The sequence below is a fragment of the Oryctolagus cuniculus genome, chromosome 8 (assembly GCF_051225735.1).
Source record: "Oryctolagus cuniculus isolate XC-2025 breed Fujian yellow rabbit chromosome 8, ASM5122573v1, whole genome shotgun sequence".
Taxonomy (NCBI): Eukaryota; Metazoa; Chordata; class Mammalia; order Lagomorpha; family Leporidae; genus Oryctolagus; species Oryctolagus cuniculus.
The window spans coordinates 115,439,513-115,463,830 of NC_142874.1; the positions used below are offsets into that span (position 1 = coordinate 115,439,513).

Sequence of the window (24,318 nt, forward strand, 5' to 3'; positions counted from 1 at the left end):
ATTCTGTTTTAACTTTGGGGAAAAGATATTGTTTCAACATTTTTAGATTTTTATCCAGGCAAACATGATAAGTAACACTTTTTGGAATGTTGGTGTAATTTCCAATCTTCACAGCACATATGGAGGTTTATAATTCATTATTATCTCAAGGAGATACTTGTGAAGAAACATTTTCTCTTTTTCTCCCTTCTTTCCTCAATTAACTTATTCTTTCATTCACTTAACACAACACTCAAATATGACAAATTCTGTCTTCAAAAGGTTCTTAAAAGGATTGCTGATTCCAGGTTTGGAGTCTGTAAGGTTTGCTGTGGGGACTTGAAGGAATTTTTGTGAGTCACCTTCTGGGATAAAAAAGGACTTTGTGACAGAATTGGTGGTGAATGCCATGTGACTGGAGTGGAGGTTGGCCTGGCCAGAGGATAGGTTTGGTTTTATAAAATTATAGCAGACTTTTCATTGTAGGATTTGAACTGAGCTCTGCCTCTAGGAGTAGGTTTAAACAGAAGCAAGAATACAGAACTTCAAGAACAACCTGGACCGAGTGGCTGAGTCACAGGAAGAAATGTGGTTGGGCTAGGATTATGGAGAGTGGAGGAGGTAAATTGACACATAGTTGGATTCCAGATTATAGAGACCTTTACATACTTGGATAGGGGATTGACACTTAGTTCATAAACAATCGGCTAATCACAGAAGGTTGATTTAGAGTATGGGATTTCTCTGGTAGCATGAATGTTTAGGAGGAGTGTTCTCTTAACTTACAGGAGGATGTGGAAGTTGGGGAGGTATACGTATCTGGCAGTTGTCTTGTGAGATATACTAAAGGGAAACCTTATATAATTGGAGACAGTATGAGTTTGGGAGTAGGAAGACCTGCGTGTGAGTTTCAGCTGCTGTTGCCTAGGCACGAGACCTGCCTTATGTCCTGTAAAGTGGTTTCTCTCAAGGTTAAAATTAAACTAAATGGGATGATGATTTTCATTTTACTGAGCTGTGTTTTGAATTAAATGAGGTTAATTATTACCAGTGATCTAAGTCAAGAGCAGGCCTTGAAGAGGTTTGGTGGGAAACTAGGAGTGGTGGGCAGCTGTGAGTGGCAGAGCTAGGATGGGCTCTCGGATGTGTCTCCAGGGCAGTCCACAGAAGAGGTGGCCAGCAAGCCACCCGATCAAAGTCTTAGTTATACAAGGACACAAGGCACTGACATGTTAGAAGATCAGATTCAGCAGGGAGTTCAACAAGGACTTCTGGGTGGTGTTGCTACCCGAAGGCGAGCATTTGGGGTTTCCTAGTTCCAGACTCTCAGGCCATGAAATCAGGATCCAGGCAACAACTGGGAGACAACACTGAGTGTTCCCATGACAAAAGCAAAGTAGAATTTCAGGACCCCACATTCAGAAGAGAGCCATGATGCTTGCAGTGGGGAGGGTGGGGAACTTCCAGGACTAAGGAGGGGTTCAGAGTAGAAAGCCAGTTGTTAAAGAGGGAACAGCAGTCCTTATTTCAGCACTGGGACTCTGAGTCTTTCAGAATAAAACTAGGTCAAGGGCCATGAGGAGAGCATCTGATAAACTCTCTGCCCTATCAGAATTAGGTCAGAAGCAGGAAGGGGCTGAACCTCTAGGTATAAACTCCTGGTTTCTTGCTGAGCTCCGAGGGATATGGCAAACGCTGGCTGGCACATACTAGGTGTTGTTATTATCATGATGGAAGGGAGACCGGAAATGGAAAGGTAAATTTGGTGAGCACTACAGAACCAAGAGAGCCTCAGAGCTCACCATAGATAGGATTAACGGGACGGGAGGGCGGTGTGTCAAATGGAACTTGGCTGTTCTGACTGGTATGAAGAAGCGGGCGTCGACAGTGTGTTGATGCAGAAGGGGAGAGTGTTAACTGTTCCAGGTGGAGGAGGGCAGAGAGAGAGAAGCTGAGCTTGCCAAAAGAAAATCCCAGTGGGGGATGTCCCTTAGGGAGCTGGAAGTCTGGTGACAGCAACACACTTAGAAAACTGCAGAACTGAGTCATTGTTTCTCCTCTTACTCCTCCTCCCCTCCCACTGCCCACAAACCCAAGCATATACTTCTGTTTTTCACTTCAAATTATCTTTAAAACCATGGGCTGTTAAAAAAAACTTTTTGTTTTGGTTTCTTGGAAGGTGATTATGGGACTTATTTTTGAAAATAAATTTTATTTGAACTATTAAAGACCAGACTGACATAAGAGTGTCTTATGTTATGGGTTCTTAGTGTTTCATAATACAGTGTTGAGGATGAAAGCATTACAAATAAAACAAAACCACAGATTGGCGAATGATATGGAAAGAATAAACATCAAACTATTCTGTTTGAATAGAACAGAATAGTTCTTATTTCCAAAAAAGGGGGAGCATGTGATGTATTACTATTTGGAATTATTTCCACATTTTTTAAAAACAAAAATGTCTCAGAAAGTATTAAGCTGAAACAGACGAATCAGTTGTGAAGCTTGTTTTATAAATAATTCTGGTCTAAAAGAACTGGGAACGCTATATCCTAAGTGATGGCAGTTCATGCCTGAGCTTCTAAGTCCCTAATAGGAAATACAGGAGTGTAAATGGGAGGAGAATGGCTACCTATACACGTAGGATATTTAAATAAAACTGGAGTGGATGACTTTGAAAGAGAAAAATGCAATATACTTTTCAAAAAGTAACTTCATCCATGCTGCTGGAAATACAAGCTTCATTTGACGTTTGGAGCTAAATTGTTTTTCTCAGTAGTGTCTGTTGTTGTTTTGTTTGAAAAGTATCTCAGAGGGATGTCTAAAACTATATTATTGTGGAGTAAGAAGATGGTACAAACACACTTTTTCTCTAGGTAAATCATTTTCATGGGAGAATTGGGTACCTAATAAACTTTCTGATAAGACCTTAGCTTAAGTGGTTTCAGCAGGCTGTGCTGTGAATGTTGACTGTGTAGTTGTGGAAGCCTCTGTTTGTAAAATCATGGTTTGATGAAAAATCTGATGTCTGAGCAACAATAAAAATACATTCAGGGGCAAAGAGCCACTACATTTAGGGGTTTCTCAAAATTAGAAATCAATATTCAGGATTCCTGTTATAGAGTGCTGGCTATAATGTGAGGATCACTATTAATTAGAAGAGTTGGGGCTTCTTTTTATCTAAAGATATTTAATACTGAATACAGATGAGATGCCTCATTAGAACATTCTTCCCGTTAATAGTATGAAGTAGTATGAAGCTTTTTTTTTTTTTTTTTTTTTTTTTTGACAGGCAGAGTTAGAGACAGAGAAAGGTATTCCTTCTGTTGGTTCACCCCCCCAAATGGCTGCTACGGCCGGCGCGCTGTGCTGATCTGAAGCCAGCAGCCAGGTGCTTCCTCCTCGTCTCCTTTGCGGGTGCAGGGCCCAAGCACTTTCCAGGCCACAAAAAAAAAAAAAAAAAAAAAAAAAAAAAAAAAAAAAAAAAAAAAAAAAAAAAAAAGAGCTGGACTGGAAGAGGAGCAACCAGGACAGAATCCGGCACCCCAACTGGGACTAGAACCCGGTGTGCCGGCTCCACAGGTGGAGGATTAGCCTAGTGAACCGAGGGGCTGGCCCCAAAGTATGAGGCTTGTGACTGTATTCTGCCAATGCCTGTTTTCAATCTAATGTATGATATGTGTTGGGAAGTAATCATTGCTTAATTTGTCAATGGATACATAAAATTCTTGCAAGTTTTTGAAAATATATTTTATATTTCTATAATATAGTATATGTGAATAATAAAAACATTTCTGAATTCTTATAACTTTGATTTTTAAAAAAGATTTATTTATTTATTTGAAAGTCAGAGTTACATAGAGAGAGAGATCTTCTATCCCCTGGTTGACTCCCCAGATGGCCACAAGTGGCCAAGAGCTTCATCTAAATCTCCCATGTGGGTAGAAGGGGCCTAAACACTTGGGCCATCTTCTCTGCTGCTTTCCCCAGGCTATTAGCAGGCAGTGGGATTGGAAGTGGAGCAGCTTGGGACATGAACTGGCGCCCATGTGGGTGGCTGGCATTGCAGGCTGTGGCTTTACCCACCATGTCACAACACTGACCCTATAACTTTGATTTTACTGCCTTACTGTGTACCTCTGTGTTAAACTTCTTGATCACATGTGACAATAATGCAGTTAATACTAGTTTAAGGGAGAGAAACAAAAGAAGTGTTATTGGCCTACATAAGCAAGCCCACTAAAAAAAAGTTCATGCCATTGTCTTTCTGCATCAGTGTATGTGGTCCCAGGTAAAGGCTCTGATTTCATTATTCATTCCTGTATGTTATATTGTATGTTGTACCGTTTGTTCATTCTTGTACCAGTTATCATGTCAGTGTTACTTAAACTAGTCTAGTAATATGCCCACCCATGACAAGGGATTAGGGGCCAGGCAGAGAAGGAGAACAAGGTAACCTCACTAGGGCCAGGTGGAGTGGAGAACAGTTTCCCCAGTAGGAAGCGGGTGCTGTTCATAGAACTGTGAAGGTGAAGTACAGGCAGATGAGCTTTCGTTTTAAATCACAATCCATTTTTGACATTTTTCTATGTTGTGGTAAAAAAAAGACCTGGTAATATGATTCATTATAAAAACTACAGTTGTGAAGTACAGAGTAATTTAAGTGTCATTTGGCCTTTTTTTTGTTTTGTGTATTGTGGGCATATTTTCACCAAAATTGGAGTCAGAGCAGTGTTTTTGCTTTGTTTTGAGATAGGAAGAGTAAAAGACAATGATTGTGACTTACACTCTTCCTGAGCTTTCTTTTTCTAAGAGTTTGCTTAGGAATTTGTCACGTGTACCTTTATGACCTTCTGCTTGCAGAAGAGAGAATCCATATTGAGAAATAGGTCACAGTGGTGCCTGCTATTGAGCAACTGATAATATTTTGAAGTTCCAAACATTTTTAAAGAATGAATTCAACTAAAACATGTGATTACATATGACCATTATTTTTAATTAAAGTATGACTTATTAGAGAAAAATATATTTAGGATGTTTGGTAGACAGCAAATAAAATTTTCATATCTGAATATTGAAAAGAAACAAGAGTATGAGAAATGCCTTTGTGATTGTTTTGGCTATTCATTCCACACACAAGAGGGTTAATTACTAAGGCTTCATTTTATTGGGAACTTTAGAACTAATGCTCTTCGGGGATTTTTCCTTATAAGAATCAAAGTTAGGAATCTATGTATGTGTAGTGCTTAAAGCAGCTCTTTGAGTCAGAAAAAAATGCTTTCTTTTTTAGAATTTGTTCTTTTACTGATGTTTTTTGGCATGCTGGAAATCATGGCAGCTAGCAGCCTCTCTGTGCTGAGGACCACCTGGGGTGTTTGTGAATTATCTGCAGTGAGTGGTGGTGGGCGATATTATACACCCAAAATTGTGTGAGAGAGTTATTGCTAGGATGAATACTTAGAATTCTTTAATAGAGTTAGAGCAGTGTTGCAGAAGTTTGGGTAGCATATGTGAATTTAAATGTAATGAAATATGACCATTTTAAGGGAAAATAGCCCTATTATTTAGAATTGTCCTTAAAAAATCACAGAAAAAAAACCATTTGGTAGAATTTAATATCCCTTTTCTACATATCCTATTTAAAATCAGCTTATCTAATATAATGTATATCTTATATTTGTTCCTTTTCATATTGTTCATATTGTTTTTATTGTTTATTTTATTTTTTGCTTCAGGTCCAAAGTTTTCTGAGTTCCATTGATTACCCAAATTTAGATTTATCTGAACAAATATTCTTTCATTGCGTGTGACTGAAAATGTGATCATGTTAAGTCAGATAACTCCTTGTTACGCTCTGTAGTTTTTCTTTACGTGCTTAATGGTTCATGAAGTGTCACACACCCCATTGTGCTTTTCTTAATTGAGAAAGTATTACATTTATTTTCAACTAAAAGCAGTAAACATTAACTGAGCAATTATTGTTTGATAACATTGTACTGTATACTTTTTATATTAGATTGAGTTTTGAATATGTAGTATTACTATTCATTAAAAATGTTATTTTTGGTCTTGAATGGTCAGTTATTTTGCAAATATAGTCTCCTTCCCAGTACCATTTAGAAACTAAAAAAATATGGATATTTAAATCTGTCTTGGCTTATGTTAGCTGTAAGAAGTGCCCTTTTTGTTTTTCAAATTAGATGTTTGATCTTCAGAGCCTAATTTCTAGATACTTCCAAATTCAACATAAACCTCAAAAACACCACAGGTCCTAAATTATGACTTTATTTCTCAGTCATAATTATTTCTATGCTAGATTTTTTTTTTTTTTTTTTTTTTTTTTTTTTTTTTTTTTTATTTTTCTTTTTTGACAGGCAGAGTAGACAGTGAGAGAGAGAGACAGAGAGAAAGGTCTTCCTTTGCCGTTGGTTCACCCTCCAATGGCCGCCACGGCCAGCGCACCGCGCTGATCCGATGGCAGGAGCCAGGAGCCAGGTGCTTTTCCTGGTCTCCCATGGGGTGCAGGGCCCAAGCACCTGGGCCATCCTCCACTGCACTCCCTGGCCACAGCAGAGGGCTGGCCTGGAAGAGGGGCAACCGGGACAGAAACCGGCGCCCCGACCGGGACTAGAACCCGGTGTGCCGGCGCCGCTAGGCGGAGGATTAGCCTAGTGAGCCGCGGCGCCGGCTAGATTTTTATATTGGGTACATCTTAATTATAACTCTCCACTAAGTCATTCCATGTTCCCTTGAATGCCAGAAGTAGAAGGCTGTAACTATAATCATTGTGGCATTTTTCAGGCCATAATATGCCTGTAGCTCTGTCTTGCATGTCCCTTAATTTGCTATGGTAACACGTGTCCATTATGTAAACGTGTCAGTGACTTGCAGGTTCTCAAAATATGGTTCCATATGTTTCTTAAAATCTCTGAGAAAGGAGAAATCAAGTGAAGACGCTCAAAAAACTCAGACCTTCTGTATTCTCTCTGGTTATTTCTGCCTTGGATAGTTCCTTGACAGTCCTGTCCCTTTATCTGGTGAATATGAAGTAATTATAAGGACGTGGATGTGAGCCTGTAAGTGAGTGAGGTAGGAACCCTCCTTGTAACCAGTGTGATCTGGGGACACCTGTGCCTCTGACCTCCTGATGGTTCTCTACCTCCCACAATCCTTGGCAGGCCCGGATGCTGAGTGCGGGTGTGCTGCTTGTTATCCAGTATGGAGATCTGGCCTGTGGTGCAATCCTGCAGCCTGACCACATTGCACTAGACGTAGATGGAATGCTAATTAATTTGGAACACGCCTGGGTACCCAGGGTGAAACACCACTCTGCTGCTTCATTCAAGTCGGGCTGCAGAGAACGGACGGCAGGGAGATCTGCTTTCATCTCCCGCCAAGCGTCTGCAGTCCTAGGAGGCCAGTAGGCAGCGAAGGCACAGCTGACTCAGGCCACATCCGGGACTAAGAGCTGCTGACGTAAACAACCTTATCTTTTTTTTCCCCGACCCTTCTCTTTTGCCAGACGGAGAAGTTTCATGCAATCAGTGTTTGCAGAGTTCCCTGAGCTATGGAGAGAGTCTTCTGATGATGTGAACCGCACAAACAATGCATCAGAATTCCATACAACTAGTTAGAAGCAGCAGAAAATAAGTACTTATACTTTGTATGGTGCGGATGTCATTATTCCATTAGTGGTTTAATTCCAAACAGCTCAGAAAAGGGGAAATCCTCGGATTTTTACTTCCTTATATTAATATAAGACAGTCCTTTTACTATACAATTTAAAGGAGATATTCAAGAAAAATATATCTTAAATAAGAGAATGCTTCAAGAAAGGACAGGATTTTTGTTAGAAATATTAAATATTAAAAAGGCTTTTTACTATGTATTTCACAATTTGGTACAAAATGCCAGAATGTAGAATTATATAAAATACGAGAACTTAAAATTTCATGTTAACCTCCCTTCTCAGTTTTCATCAGTTTATGAAAATAAGCAGTGGTATTGTGTTTACTCTGAGTTCTCTGCGGGACTTTCCTCCTGGAAGTTCACACCACTGTCTTTTCTTCCAGTCTGTGCCCCGTGAAAGCAGCTGTAGGTTAAAAGGCTCCTAGAGACCCTGTGGCTCACTAATGTGAGTATAAAGGGACAGAAGCTAAGATGAAGAACAGTAGAGAAATAGACTTGAGGAGGACACACAGGCAGACCTGATTTTCTGATGTTGGGGTCCCATCTTAGAAATGTTTTCCTTCCTCTGCACTGCTTGTTTTGCAAGTGACACACTGCCTGAATTTCCATGCATAGGGATTTTCATGGCTTAATAAGCATCATCTTGAGGTTACAGTACTATCTCGGTTGTCTGAAAGGTCACAGACTCACATCCACATGTCACAGGTTGAGTATCCATTATTGCTAGTGCCTGGAACCAGAGTGATTTGGATTCTTTTAAGATTTTAGAATATTTGCATATTCATAATGAGATAACTGGGCATCTGACTCGAGTCTATATTTGAAATTCGTTTATGTCTCATATATACACCGTAGGTCCATGATCTGATGGTAATTTTGTATAATCTCATATCTCTGTCTGCCTCTCAAATTTAAAACAATATCTGAGAGGCAGAAAGAGAGAGAGAGAGAGAGAGAGAGAAAGAGAGAGAAAGCTCCCATCTGCTGGTTCGCTCCTCAAATGCCTTCTGTGACTGACACTGGGCCAGGCTCAAGCCAGGAGCTAGTCCAAGTCTTGCATCTGGGTGACAAGAACTTAATTACTTGAGCCGTCACCTGGTCCCTCTGAGGATCTGCATTAGCAGGAAGTAGAATTGTGAGCTGGGGCTAAAATACAAACCCAGGTATTTGAATCCCTGTGGTGTGCAGATGTCTCAGCTGGCTTCTTAGCTGCTGGGCCATCCAGCTGCTCCTGTGTGATGTCACACATGAAACAAAGTTTCACGGTATGGAATTTTCCACTTGCAGTATCATGCCAGCATTCAAAAAGTTTTGGATTTTGGAAAATTTAGATTTGTGATGTCTGAATTAGGGATGCTCAGCCAGCAATATGCATGAGTTCATGAAATAATAATAGGTACACTGACATGGGATATTTGGGAGGTAAGACAAACCTAGATAGTGATTGTATTCAGAAAAAGAGCCTCTGTGTCCAGCAATCTGGGTGAGACAGTTGAGGGGGAGAGATTCAAAGATTAATCTGTATAAAAAATTTGCCCAAATTTGGCTCCCTTTTCTGAAAAATAGGAGGAGGAAGGGAGAGACAGGGGGATGTGAGGGTAGGAGAGAGGAGGAGAAGAGAGTAGAGATAGAGGAGAGATGGAGGAGAGAGAGAGCCAGGGAGAGAGAGCGAGAAGATCCAAAAACATAGGTATCCCATTCCAAATGCCTTTGCTGTATTTAAGACTCAGGCTAGTTTTAGAATTTTAGAACCATGAAACCTAAGTGTTGTTGGCACAGTTAATTTAATAAAACAAGTGTTCTAAGGTCAAATAAAAAATGTAATTTTTTGTAAACACATTTTGTTTGTAGTTTTCTAGGTACTTGCTGTGACCCTAAACCAGAGCTAGGGCTTCTGGGAGCTTGGTGTTGCAGTGTGGCCTCTGTTGCCTTCACGGTTCTGGATGATGCTGAGAAGTGGGAAGGACAGTATTTTACCTGAAAAAAATAAATGTGAGGTGGAGGGCAGTAATTAAGTGAGACACCCAAGAAACAAGAAGAAGGGGCCCTAAGGATCTGGATTATCTGCTAAGTTACTAATTTACAGGATGGTTTAAAATTTTAATTTATCCAAAGCCAGTGGTGCTGGAAATTTTACAACAAACGTAAAAACCACAAAGATTAAAAATGAACGTTTAGTGACATACTTGTGAAGATAAGAGAGAATCCAGATTTTAGATTGTTTTGGGTAGTATTAAAGGAGTTCAGTAAAAACAGGCTGATAAATTTTGCTGGTTGTTAATAGGTTTCATAATGGTGAGTCAGTCCATTACAAACCTGGGTTCCCTGGTAGGAAGAACAGGTGTTGGCCTCAACCAAACCTGAGAACATCTGGCTTACTATTTCTTGAAAGCTAATTTTTCTTGGGAATTTAAAGAATCTCTTGGTTTAGATTCCTCATGCATAAAATACTGATAAAAATAATAACTGTTCATAAGACTTGTGAGAATTAACTGAAGAAATTCAGATAAAGTGCTTGGTACAGTTCCTGGAATAAGTACACAACAAATGATAATTGTGTTAGAAATTCTTTTGAGTTTTTGACTGTTGATATTAGTACTTTATTTACAAAGTTTGACTCTTTGTCATCCATATTAATGTTGGGGATCTAAAGGTAGGGATTATATAATAATGCACATATTATTTTTCATTTGTAAGTACTCATCTTTCATACTAGTATTAATTTTTGAGTGAATAGATACTTCAGTGGTATGCTTTTTTCATGGTGAGCATCAAGTTTCTTGTCTATTTTGTATTTTTATGTGTATGTGTGTGTTTATGTCCAAATATTTCAAATGATAAGATTTTGAACTTAGTATATATGGCTTAAAGTCCCAATTTTATTAATAGCATTTGATTTATCTGCAAATTTGGTCTAGGGTGCTCTCTCTGGTGTCACCTAGGGCTGATCTTTGTTCAAAAATACTTTGTTTCTGTTGGGATATATTGAAGACACATGGAAACACCTAATTGTTGAAACTTCCTTGCCAGTTTCTCTGTTGTACAGATGATGGAAGTATAGAGAATGAGAGAGAGAATGTCTCAGTTATCATAGATGGAACATCTGATCCAATGCCCAGCCAATTAGTAACAGTATTTAATTTGGTATGAATGAACCAGAGGGTTTAGTAGAAGACTTGTCTTTCTTGTCCATTGTTTGGTGATGATATTTTAATATGTAATAGTCACATTTTGATATCTTTAATATTTTAACTTATACAGTTACTTCATGAAGCTAGATTGTGAACTATTTTTAATGGAATTGAGTTTTAAAAATTGATGGTGTAAGCTATTTCTTCAAACATCAAATTAATTTGATTTGCTAGTTGTTGCTTTATGTAGGAGAATAGTAGATAATATATGGGAAAGCAAAATTTAGACAAATACTTATTTCTCTTTAAATGTTTATTTTCATCTAATTGAAAGGCATAGAGAGAAAGGGAGGGAAGCAGGGAGAGAGGGAGAAAGTGGGAGGGAGAGAGAGCGAGCGAGCGAGTGGGTTAGCCATCCATCTTTCATCTGCTAGTTCACTCCCCAAATGCCCACAGTAGCTGGGGCTGGGCCAGGCTGAAGCTAGGAGCCTGGAACTCCATCTTCATCTCCAATGGCAGGATCCCAAGCACTTGAGCCATCATTAGGTGCCACCCAGGCACATTAGGAGGAAGCTGAATCAGAATTAGAGGAGCTGGGACTCAAATCAGGCTCTCCGATATGGGATGTGGGCTCCCAAGTAGCAGCTTCACCCGTTGCATCACAGTGCTCACCCCTGTTTTCTGAAAGTACATAAACTCTCCTCTTGCTCTTCTCTCTCATCCTTCTCTTATTGTTTTTTCATTTATAAATGGTTTTTGTGAGCTTGTTTCAAATTACAGGTTTCTGGATTTCCAATAATAATAATAATAAAATTTATTCAAAGACTTGATGCTTTTTTCACATAAACACACTTTAACATGACTTCTCTTAGTCCTAATGATTGCTGGTTTGCTGGTTAGATAGGCATTTTTAATATTTTATTCATTTATGCATTTGATTTAATTTTCTAAGACTTTTTGAGTTGTACTGCATGTATGAAACAATATATCAGGTACTGAAAGGCTTGTCTGATATTATAGATCCTATTTCTGTCCTTATAGAGTTTCTCTTTTACTGGATGAGGTAAGTTATGCACTCTAATAAGGCCCAAAGAGATTTAAGGTGGTGAACTTCTGAGGGGAGCAGGTAATGTTGTGGACGGCGTCAGATGGGGATGCCAGTTTTCTGGCTCATGGTTTCCACTGCTTGCCTTTCAACAGATCTGTTACTGGAGGCACCTTTTCATTCAAGTATATAGTTTCTTTGAAAAGCTACTGTATTAAAATAAATGCAAATATTAAACTCATGTAAGTGTTGTACAGTTTACTGGAGAATGTAATGAAGCTTAGTTATTCCTAATCTCTGCTTGATGTAACTTGATGCATTTAGTCTCAGACTCTGTTACAACAGCGTTGTAAATGGCTTCATCACCCAGAGCCTTATGTTTAAAGTCCTTACTTTACGTCCTTACAGGGGACGGAGAGGGTCTGGCTTCAGAACTGCAGGCCATCCACAGTTCTTGAAGGTGTTTCTTTAGCAACTAGGAGAGCTCCATAGCCAAATTGCTCATTCATCCTGCTACTGAAGCGTTTGTTCCTTTAGAAATGTTTTGATGGATTAGACCACGTGAGAGGAGAAAGGCAACATATGAATACTGTCTGAAGTTTTCCTGAGGTCTGATTAAGTTATGGTCAACACTGGCAGGCTAGAGAAAACAGTTTACGAATTTCACAGAAGTCATTCTGGGATATATTCCCTGACACGAGCTTAAGAGCAACCTTCTGATTTAACCTTATTGTGAGAGATTCTTAAAAACTAATTCATTTAATAAATGAAGCCATCTTTAAAACTCTTAATTTTCCCTGTTACTTGAAACATGTTACAGTATGCTAATAAAGGTGTGACTAAAATAATAAAGAGATTGTAAACTGGAAGGTGCAGTCAGCTTCTGTAATAGTCTCTGTTTTTATATTTTATTTAAAAAATTATTTCAGGGAGAATTGTGCACTGAGTTAGTTCCCACTTTGGGAACCCCACATCCCAAAGTGCCCTGGATGGAATCCTGCCTGGGGTGTGGTCCTGTCTGGGGTGGGGTCCTGCCTGGGGTGGGGTCCTGTCTGGGTGGGGCACTGCCTGGGGTGGGGCCCTGCCTGGGGTGGGATCCTGCCTGGGGTGGGGTCCTGTCTGGGTGGGGCCCTGCCTGGGGTGGGGCCCTGCCTGGGGTGGGATCCTGCCTGGGGTGGGGTCCTGTCTGGGTGGGGCCCTGCCTGGGGTGGGGTCCTGCCTGGGTGGGGTCCTGCCTGGAGTGGGGTCCTGCTTTCATTCCTAGCTCTCTGCTAATGCCTGGGGGAGACAGCAGATGATGGCCCAAGTGCTTGGACCCTGCTACCCATGTGGGAGGTCCAGCTGGAGTTCCAAGCTGCTGACTTTGGCCTGGCCCAGCCCCAGCTGTTGCATGCATTTAGGGGGTGAAAGTCTGGGTAGAAGGTTCCTGCCACCCTCTTTCTCATCCTTTTCCCCTCTTGTCACTGTGGTTTTCAAGTAAATAAATAAAAATCAATCTTTAAAAAAATTTCCTTCATAACTGGTAGTAGGCAAAATACATTTGGGGCTTTTGTGTTTTCCATTGGCCTTTTGTTTTCATGGCTCATCCTCACTTTTATCCCAGAGGGGCCAAAGCTACAGTTATCTTGTGGTTAGTTGGAACCTTTGTGGCTCCCTGTGTTCTTAAAAACTCTTCTTTCCTTTTTTGTTCAGAGTGTTCTCAGCTGAATTATGTCAAAAATACTTAAAGGTGTTAGTAAGGTGTTAGTGATTAGAGAGATAACCCCTTCAAGAGGCCACACTGAGCTTTTTCTTTTTTTAAAATTATTTTACTTATTTGAATGAGTTACAGAGAGAGAAGTAGAGAGAGAGAGAGAGAGAGAGAGAGAGAGAGAGACTGAGATGTCTTCCATCCACTGTTTCACTGGCCAAATTGCTGCAATGGCTGGTGCTGAGCTGATCTGAAGCCAGGAGCCAGGAGCTTTTGCCGGGTCTCCCATGTGGATGCAGGAGCCCAAGGACTTGGGCTTTCCTCTGCTGCGTTCCCAGGTGCATTAGCAGGGAGCTAGATTTGAAGTGGAGCAGCTGGGACTCGAACCAGCACCTATATGGGATGCTGGCATTGCAGGCCAGGGCTTTAAACCACTGCGCCAGAGCACCAGCCCTGAGGGCACATTGAGCTTTAACAGTGCTGTTCATTTGCTGGAAATGGGGTGAGTGTGGTTACAGTCGATAAAGTCACAGACCAAGAGGCTCTGTTTATGCTCAAAAAGGTCTTTGAGTGCCTATGGAATGTCTTTGGTAATTTCTGAGTTTAGATAGGTTTCATGCATATTTTTCACCCGTGAAATCCTACTGGATTTGTTTTCTAATCCCTGAAGCCTCAATCACAAAGTGAAACTTTGGTTTCATGGGAAGTAATCTAAAAAAGTGCAAATGATGGCCCCTTGGCAGAGCTGCGTATTTTGCAACCAGCGGGTTCATGATTCGACACTGTTGATTTTAGATGCTAAGAATTCACATTTCCACTGTGAGTAGGGAGAGCATTTCTACTTCCTGTAAACAGTTCTTCCTGTTCTAGTTAGGGGCAGGGGATACTAGAAACCACTGTACATCATCTGCATTCAGCTTCTGTCCAGAAAGGAACATTGTGCAGAGATCATCTGGAACTTGTCTGACTCTGATAATGTGGTGCAGAGCAGTTCCAAAAATAAAGGCAGGATTGTTGTGTCCGTCAGGAGCAGCTTATTTCGTCATTGTTATTTTTCAGTTGTAGCCTCGTGCCTTGTATGGTGGTTTCTGTTTCTTGGAACGAGCTAAGAAGAGCCGATCTATTCTTGGGCTCTGGGAATGCTTCACTGCAGAGTCTGTGTTTTCGAGAATAATGTTTGGCTCATACAAGGAGTCTGTGTTCTGGAAGTGTAATGTTGGATGCATGTGAGGGGGATTAGCACCCATGGGAACTGCGCCTGAGAATCGGAATAGAAAACGCCAGTGTCAGATGAAGAAACGCTTCTTTATTGAGACTGTATTCAACTACAGAAAACACAATAATGCAGCATTATTAAACGGGAGGCCTTCTTTGCTCTCTTTCTGCCTGATGGGGAGGCTCGACTTGGACTTTATGGTTATCAGGAAATTTTAGTTTCATCCATACCCCAGGCAGCACTCCCTTTGCTTGTGTTTCCTTGGATCTGCTCTAATAAATAAGGATCCCACAGGACATTCTTAGAATAACCAGAGAGACAGTGTGGATGTTCCTGAGACCTGGTAGCTGTATATGTAATAGTTCATAGATTTTTCTTGCCATGTGTTGAAGAAAGGAGAGGACTTCGGGATTATTAGTTATCTTACACTTAACATGTTATAATTTAGTTGTTTAGATTGATCTTCTGTATTTTTTTCTTTTTTAGATACTGGCTCAGTCATGTACCGAAATCCTGGAATTGCGTCCCTCAAGTGTCTGTGTAGGGGGTGAGTGTTTAGAATTTAAAAATATCATGTAAGAAATTGTATTTTTCCATAGCTAAAATATATGATTTGAAACTCATGTTGGAAGAAGAGTAGCAAAATTAACTTTTTTGGCATCTTCTTTTGTGTAAGAATTTTTAAATAATTCCTTGAAATATTTCTATTTTAAATTCAAATTTTTAAGATGGGAGTGTTATTTTAAATAATTGAGCATATTGTGTGACAGGCTTTTAGAATCTTCTGTACCCATAGTTCACATGTGAGACCTTTCCTGTGACAAATACAATAAGAAATGCTTTTATCTGATTAGATAGTCAAGTATCTCTAGACTGTGAGCGCCCTGCTTTAATGCCCTGGCCGAGGCACAGCATCGCCCACGTTAGGCACTTAAGGAAGTGACTCCCGGGTGCGTGGCAGGAAGGAAGCAGGTGGCCAAACAGCTGTGCTAGAGCAGACTCAGGAGTTGGCACCTCTCAGCCATCTTTGCCCAGAGAGAGTAGACTTCTTTCTGGACCATTTATATCTTCCTCAAGTCGGACTGAGAGTTCACTGTAACATGGTTTTCTTTGTAGAAATACGGAGGGGTGAGGGTTGGGCCCAACAGTTAAGTTGCCATTTGGGATGCACGGATCCCATATCAGAGTGCCTGGGTTAGAGTCTTGGCTCTGCTCCTGATTCCAGATTCTTGCCAATGTGCACTCCTGGAGGCAGCATGTGGTGGCTCAAGGACTTGGGCCCTGCCATCCACATGGGAGATCCAGACTGAATTCCTGGCCTAACTCCAGCCATTGTAGGCGTCTGGGGAGTGAACCAAGAGATGGGAAATTTCTTTCTGTTTATCTGTGTTTCTGTCTCTACCTTCAATTAGAATGAAAGTAAGTAAATAAAAAAATTTTAGAAGGTAATTCATTGTAGTTGGGGAGGAAATGAAATATGTTGTATTGTTGACCACAGAGCTTCCTACACTCTGCTGGACCTGGACCTGGCCTTTTATTTCCTTATTTATTTATTTATCTTTTAAAAGATTTGTTTGTTTATTTGAAAGGCAGAGTTATAGAGGGAGGAGAGAGAGGGAAATCTTCCACCTGCTGGTTCATTCCTCAGATGACTGAATGGCCAGGGTTTGGCCAGGCCAAAACCAGGAGCCAAGAGCGTCTTCCAGGTCTCCCATGTGGCTGTCAGTGGCCCAAGGACTTTGACCATCTTTTACTGCTTTCCCAGGTCATTAGTAGGATCTGGATTAAAACTGGAGCAGCCCGGACATGAACCAGTACCCAAATGGGGATGCCCGCATTGCAGGCAGTGGCTTAATCAGCTATACCACGATGCTGGCCCCTGGAGCAGGTCTTTTTTTTTTTTTTTTAATGATTTATTTATTTATTTGAAAGGCAAAGTTACAGAGGGGCAGAGGGTAGAGATAGAGATAGAGATAGAGAGAGGGAGAAAGTCTTCCATCTGCTGGTTCACTCCCCAAACAACTGTAACGGCCGGAGCAAGGCCAGTCTGAAGCCCGTTGCCGAGAACTTCTTCCAGGTCTCCAGTGCTGGTGCAGGGACTCAAGGACTTGGGCTGTCATACACTGTTTTCCCAGGCCATAGCGAAGAACTGGATTGGATGTGGAGCAGCTGGGACTGAACCGGTGCCCATGTGGAATGTGGTGCCGCAGGCAGTGGTTTTACCCACTATGCTACGGTGCCGGTCCTGAAGCTGGTCTTAAACTCTGCATTTTACAGACCTCTTAGTAATTAATCATTGATCTGTTTAACAGAAACAGTGTATCCAGACATCCCAGAGCATGGATGAACACATTTCTAAAGATAGTAAGGAAAGACAAATGGGAAAATAATATGAAAATGATAGTATTTATTGTTCCTATTATGTTCTGGCTTCATATTGGGCCCTTTGCATTTGTCATTTGTTTTAAATTAAAAAATTATTTTGGGGGCCAGGATTGTGGTGTAGTGGGTATAACTGCTGCTTGCAATGCCGATATACCATGTGGGTGCTGGTTCATGTCCAGGGTGTTCTATTTCCAATCCAGCTCCCTGCCAATGGCCTGGGAAAAAAATACTTGGCCTCTGCTACCCCTGTGGGAGACCTGGCAGAGCCTAAGGCCCTAGCTTCAGCCTGGCCCAACACTGGCTGTTGTGGCCATCTGGGGAGTGACCCAGCGGATGAAGATCTGTCTGCCTCTGTCTTTCCTTCTCTCTCTTTGAAGCTTTGTCTTTCAAATAAAATGAGTAATCCAAAAAAGATAAAAGAGAGAGAAAGAAAAAGAGAAAAAAAACCCTTCCATTTGCTGGTTCACTGTCCAGATGCCCACAATAGCTGGATATGTGGAACTAGTGCAAAGCTTGGAGTTCATTCTGGGTCTGCCTCATGGATGTCAGGGACATGTGTGCTTGAAGCCATCATCTGCTGCCTCCTGGGATGCACATTAACAAGAGGGTAGAGATGGGAGTGGACCGGACTCCAGCCAGGCACTGCAGCTGCAATATCTGAGAGTGGAAAACAACAACGTGGTTTCTTTCCTGTTGATATTTTTCTAAGGAGAGAATTTGGGGACGTTTGATGGGACTCTCTGGAAATTACTGTGAGCCTTCAGTTCTAATACCCTGAGTCCTGTTGGAAAACGCTTGGTCTAGAAAATAAAATAATGCATCTCTATGTGACAGTGGGGAGTCCCTTCACTGCATTTACGTAGATGTCTAAGAAAGGAAGCACAGTTGGAAATACAGAACTAGATCCTCCTGTTGTTAATGGATTGAACAGGATGAAGGAATTCATTTTGTGTACTGTGATTTATTCCTTTCAAGTTGTCTTTTTTCTATAAAGCAGTGACTAAAATGTCTCTTTTTCTCTTTACTTCTAGAGGAATTTCAGATTGTTTTGAATGGGAGAGGATTCTCGTTGGGCAGTCGGAATGGCAGTGTGCTCTGTACCTACGCTGTGAATGAGACATATACAAAGAGTGAGTCCCAGTGATCTCAGTGTTTGCTTCAGTGTCTGCACAGTGTTTGGCACCAACTGCTTTTTTCTCCAGCTAAAACCAGCTGTGTTGTATTTTTTATTCAAAGAAGAAAGAAATGAAGTCTCAATAACATAACTATTTGTGGTTATTTTATAATTATTAAAATGGCAACATTTATTCATAAATATTGTTTTAAGTACGCCTCATTATTCAGATAATATTTTGAGACTGAAAGGATAAAATGACTTGCTGTGGTGCCACCATTAACAGTAATACTAGGCAGAGCTCATATTGAAACTCAATTTTCCTGACTGTTTTTTATATATGGTACCATTGACTGATTTAGCTACCTCTTTCTCCAGACTTTTTTCTTCCCACTCTTGCCTTGAAATCTAATTATCTTGAGTAGTTCCTACTGCTTGATCTCTTTCATTGTTGCTTTTAAAAAACTCAATTTCCCAGTAATTTGTGAGTCAGTTTCTTGAAGGACAGGGTTTTTTTGCCTTACAGATTTTTTTTTTTGTATCACCAATGACCACCCAGTACATTGTCTGTTGAAAATAATCGTATTTGGGCGGGCGCCGCGGCTCACTAGGCTAATCCTCTGCCTGCGGCGCCGGTACCCTGGGTTCTAGCCCTGGTTGGGGTACCGGATTCTGTCTTGGTTGCTCCTCTTCCAGTCCAGCTCTCTGCTGTGGCCCGGGAAGGCAGTGGAGGATGGCCCAAGTGCTTGGGCCCTGCACCCACGTGGGAGACCAGGAGGAAGCACCTGGCTCCTGGTTTCAGATCGGCAGCGTGCTGGCCATGGTGGTCATTTGAGGGGTGAACCAATGGAAAAGGAAGACCTTTCTCTCTGTCTCTCTCTATCTCACTGTCCACTCTGTCTGTCAAAAAAAAAAAGAAAAAAAGAAAATAATTATATTTATAGAATTGGAGTTTATTTTCCCTGGTCTCAACTTTCAGAAAAGCTTAAATGAATCTTAAGTTTTCCGAGTATTTTGGGTCTCTATAAAGTTCCTCATTAATGATTGTGTTGGTTTATAATTCTATAAATGCTAGTAGAGTTCTTTTATTGAAAAATTCAACTATGATTTTACTGATTATCTAATGGTGTGAAACAGTCTAATTAGCACAGCTCTGGCCACACAGAAACTGTTCAATATGTGTTTGTTCAATTAAAGTGATGAAGATCTCAGTATGGTCAGTGTCACAATTAGTTACTGTCTTTCCTATTAAGATCACCATTTCAATAAGGCAAAACAGTAATATTTGTAACAAATGCTCTTCATAGTAGGTTTTACTGTTATGTAGGACAAAATAAATTTATTTTTATTTAGTATTTGTATTCTAAATGTTGATTTTTCAGAACTCTTTCTGGTTACATATTTGAGTTAAATATATGAATATTTTATGCTTAGCTACATAAGATTAAGCTTATTAAATCCTCAAATAGAGTCAGAGTTGTATTTTCATTTCTTACATTCTGGGATGATACATTTTATGATAGTACTTTTTTGAATATTTCTAGTCTTGTTCACTTTTCTCATAGGCTATTAAAATTCCAAGGACAATTTTAGTACCTTGCTGTATGAAATATACTTATTTATTGTAGACACAACTGTTTTATAAATTCATGAGCTAAGTTTGTTTTCCTTTAGAAATTCATCTTCCTTTCTCCATCTTTTCTAAATTCTACCTACAAAATAAACATATATGCAAATATATATATCCCATCACTTTTCTTCTCCTCCTTCTTCAGATTTTTTTGTGCTAAGATACCCAGCATTCAACCCTTGAAATCTGACTGAGGGATGCTCTTCATAGTGCCAGTGCAACTGTGTGAGTTACCTAAAACTCTTTATTAACCCAGTGGCATTTTATCTTGCAGGTGTAAAGCCAGTAAGTGTGCAGCTCAATTCTATGCTTTGTCCTGCACCCGTCCTGACTAAAGCTGGAGAGTAAGTACCTCCCTGCTGTTCAGGTCAGCAGCCTTGAATCACCGATTGTCTCCCTTGCCCCCCCCCCCCCCCCATTTTCTCGGCTGCAGATCTCCTCGGCTGTCCTTTCCAAGTATGTCCAGAGTTCACTCTCAGCTCACTGCTCGCGCTGCTGCCATCCTGAGCCCCGCTGCTGTCACTGCTCGCTGGGCCTGTCTGTCTTGCCCTTGGCAAGAGTCATTTTGGGAAAGCAGAGCAGCCCCTTTGCTCGACTTCTCCGTTCAGAGTCCAAGTGCAGCCTCTGCGAGGGTCTGCAGGACGTGGCCCCGCCCTGCCTCCCAGACCTCCTCTGCTGTTTGTTCTCCGCTGACTCAGTCACTCTGGCCTCCTTGCATTCCTTTCCCTGGTCAGCAGCTCACTCTTACTTCAGCTCTTCTATCTCTGCTCTCTCCGCTTTGAATCCTCTTTCCTTCTTGGCTTGCTCCCTTGCCTTCTCTGTAAGCCCTTTTGTAGGTACTCTGTTTTTTTATTTACTTGAAAAGCAGAGTTATAGAAAGAGAGAGAGCGAGTGAGCCTGGAGTTTCTTCATGGTCTCCTACATAAATGCAGGGTTCCAAACACTTGGACCATCTTCTGCTACTTTCCCAGGTGCGTTAGCAGGGAGCTAGATTGGAAGCAGAGCAGCTGGGACTAGAACTGGCACCCATATAGGATGCCGACACCATAGGCAGAGGCCTAGCCTGCTGTGTCACAATGCTGGCCTCATGTTATTCTATCTAATCAAACAGTCTTCTCTCCATTTTGGGTCTGTAACTCCTGTTCCCTTTGCAGGTTTTAATTTTTCTCATCAGCACTTCCTTCTTTATTATTGTTTATCTCCTTTCTGCCAGGATGCATTTTGTCTATCTTATTTCTTGTGTCTCTAACACCTAACAATGCCTCAAGCTTAGTAGATTCAATGAATATTTTAGATGAAAGCAAGTTAATTTTTCTCAAATATTTTGGCTTATCAATTATTATAAAGAGATAATAGGGCCATTTAATTGCTGGAGGTGGGAGTCTATGTTGGGTAGGGGAAAATAGGTCAGAATTCTGTTTTGGGGGTAGGCATGCCATTTAAAAGAGCAGAATACATCATTGGATTTTAAATAATGGTGACTGGCTAAGGAAGGCAGCTTGCTTCTTTCCCAAGGTAGTTACAAAACTCGGTGTGCCTGTTCTGTTCCAGGCATTGAATTTGTTGCCTCTAGAATTTGCCTTTGGGCATAGTCTCCTTTTGCGTAGAACACCATAGAGATTGCTATAGTGTTTAAAATCTCAATAACAGAATAAATATTGGACATGAGAAGTAACCATTTGTTTGGCTTTTGACATTCATATTTTGCCTATGAGCAAACAGAGTGTTTCCGGATTGATATCTGCCAAACAGGGTTACTCTTTTGCGTTCTCTCCCCGACTTTGTCTTTTGGATCAAGCACATGCAGCCACCGACTGAAATCGGTTGAAGGTTTCCTTTGTGAATGGATTGGGTATTTGGGGACATCATTATTTGTTCTGCCTAGCTTGTTGCAGGCAGTTTGGGCCTTTCCTTTGCCTTGGATTTTCTTCAGATACTTTTGTAGGTAACAAGCTCTCTTATGAGATTGAATTAAAATCAATATAAGTGGAACAGTGTAGCCTCCTAAGGTGACTGATGCTTAATATGTTTGCCTAATTAGCTTTTGGCTAAGGATTCAAGCCCGTTAAGTAGCTAGTTAGTCTATGTTTCAAATAAACACATCTGGCCCAACAATGAAGGAAGGCTTTTCCTGTGTGAGGGTGACAGATGTGGTGATGGTTCCCCCTATTCTCTCACTTAAATAATTAACAAGGCGCTGGTGAAGTAACCCTACACAGACAGCCTCAAAGCCAGATGCATGGTCTCAGAGCTGACTCCATGGGCATGTGCCTCATCTCATTAGCCTGCTCTGCCGTTCCGTTTCCATCATTACGTATATTCTGAATTCATTTTGCTTGAGGATTATTCTTTCAAACACTTAAGGCTTTTGGATTTTGGTTTAAAAGAGGGTTCACATGAAGATATTTACTTACTGGTGAGGACTAAGAAGGTAGGGAAGTAGCTAACACATGGGCGTGCATTTAGAAATTGATGTTATGAAGTAAACAGATATATGTGGGCAAATCCCATCCAGGGATGGCATTGTTGAGGATGGTAGGAAGTCTTTCAAGGAATTTCTTTGAGAAAATTCTGTTTAGGTAAATTCTTTATTTGAAGTTTAAGGCTTTCAGGCTCTGAGGAACAAATTCTTAGTATTTACACAGAAACAAATGAGTGGTAGTAGTGAGGTTGTTCTTTTCTACTTTCATTGGACACAATTTACTGTTAAAATGCCATATGACTAAACACATTGTGCTACCAAGAAAAATCTGTAGATTACTTAGGAGTTTATTTCTGCCAGTGGTTCGTTTGTACCAAAATGCCTCACTTACTCATGGGATGATCTCTTTAAAGTTCTGTGGGTGCTACCTCACGGTTTAATGTGCAGGTGTCACAAATCCTTACAATATAGGCTGATTCTCTGACTCCTGTTTTGTGAGACAGCAACAATAGCACAGCTGCTCTGTAATAGTTGAGATCTCAAACCTGTAATTTGGCAAGAAGAACGGAACGAATTGGGTAAATATACATAAACACATTGTGAAGAAAGAAAAACAGAACAGAATGAACCAGAGCCTTATCCTACAGCTTGTTTGATAGCGATGATTTAAGGAGGCATATGGTATAGCTAAATGTGCTTTCAAAAACATTGGCCACAGTCTTCTGGCAAATATGAAATAAATATCTAAATCAGATGAAAGTGATAGTATTAGTTCTCCTAGAAGGCAGTGTGGGAAGACACTGACAGAGTGTTTTGAGTCAGAACTCTGGGACATTCAGTGCACGTGGAGGATTTCAGACATCAGATGCAGAAGGATCATGGAGCTAAACAACACGGGCAGCGGTGGGGTTAGGGGCTGGCCTGCTGATGGAATCTCTTTATTTTCCTCAACACTGTGGCTTTTTCAGTGTGAAGCCTAATCTATTTTGGCTGGAATAGAATCAATTAATTCCATTTCTCTTTCTTGGTTGAGTAATTTCTGCCTTGATGACAGCCTGTCTTTCCCAAAGGACACCTACGGGTGTGCACGGATGTACGTCTATGCAGTCTGTAATTGGCATTTTGTTAGTTCCTTACTTATTGATTCTTCTGACTCGTGTCTTCTGCAGATGACATAACCACAGCTATATTATTTCTTTCGTTTCTTGTGAAAAATGAGAATTTTTAAAAATATAATGGCTATGAAGATGTTAGTTATGCTTTTATTTTGAATATGAATATAGGAATTTTGGTGAGTTGGGGAAAGGCTGAGAATCCTCTATGTTCTTCTACGTTTGTTTCAGTTAGATGCATATATTGAGTTGTCCTATAAAGAAATTATTTAATTCATGAATCTTTTAACCACTTTAAAGAAAGTATCCTTGACGAAACAGTAATTTATATATATACCATAACCAGAAATAGAATCTTTACAAAACTGTTCACTAATGTGAAATGCTATTTTTAACTTAACATCTTTATTGCGAGTAAAGTTTTAACAAATTCTGCAGAATATTTAATAGTAGCGCTTGATTTCAAAATATCTTAAGTCACCATGATTTTAATAACTTCTTGAGTAGTTGCCAATTTAATTTTCAGTATGTGCAAATTGGAGGTAAATTATTTATCCCTTTCAGCAAATGTCTTTTACAATTTTATTTAACTTCTTCATTCTTTTTAATGGATCATAAAATGGCAGCCTTTTATTGGATATACATAAAGTCTGAAGTAAATGAATACTTAGCAAATAGGTTACTGTGGATCGAAAAGTCAACCATGTTTCAAGGAGTTTGAAATTTCTCAGATCAGAGTAACTCTGACATATGGCTGCTCTCCTGTTTTGGAACAGTCATGCATCTTCAAACATTAAATTAAAGTATTGTGACTGTTAGTACTGATTGAATTTTACTACTCAATTATACATCACAATATAATTTAATACTTTCTCTTGTGGAATCAATTTAGTACACTTGTA

General features: G+C 40.4%; 1 protein-coding gene across 6 annotated transcripts in view; it reads left to right on the forward strand.

Annotated features, from left to right (window-relative positions):
* Window positions 1-24,318, forward strand: part of ANTXR2 (ANTXR cell adhesion molecule 2) — a 157,923-nt gene that overhangs the window by 23,088 nt on the left and 110,517 nt on the right. For 4 of the 6 annotated variants that reach the window (XM_017347476.4, XM_089302638.1, XM_089302636.1 and 1 more), the window contains 3 exons: window positions 15,240-15,300; window positions 18,170-18,268; window positions 20,157-20,226. In XM_017347476.4, the coding sequence (XP_017202965.3) occupies window positions 15,240-15,300; window positions 18,170-18,268; window positions 20,157-20,226 (230 nt within the window). Of the gene's footprint in view, window positions 1-14,693; window positions 14,954-15,239; window positions 15,301-18,169; window positions 18,269-20,156; window positions 20,227-24,318 lie in introns of those variants that run through there. The other 2 variants (XM_089302639.1, XM_089302637.1) reach the window with 2 other exon arrangements.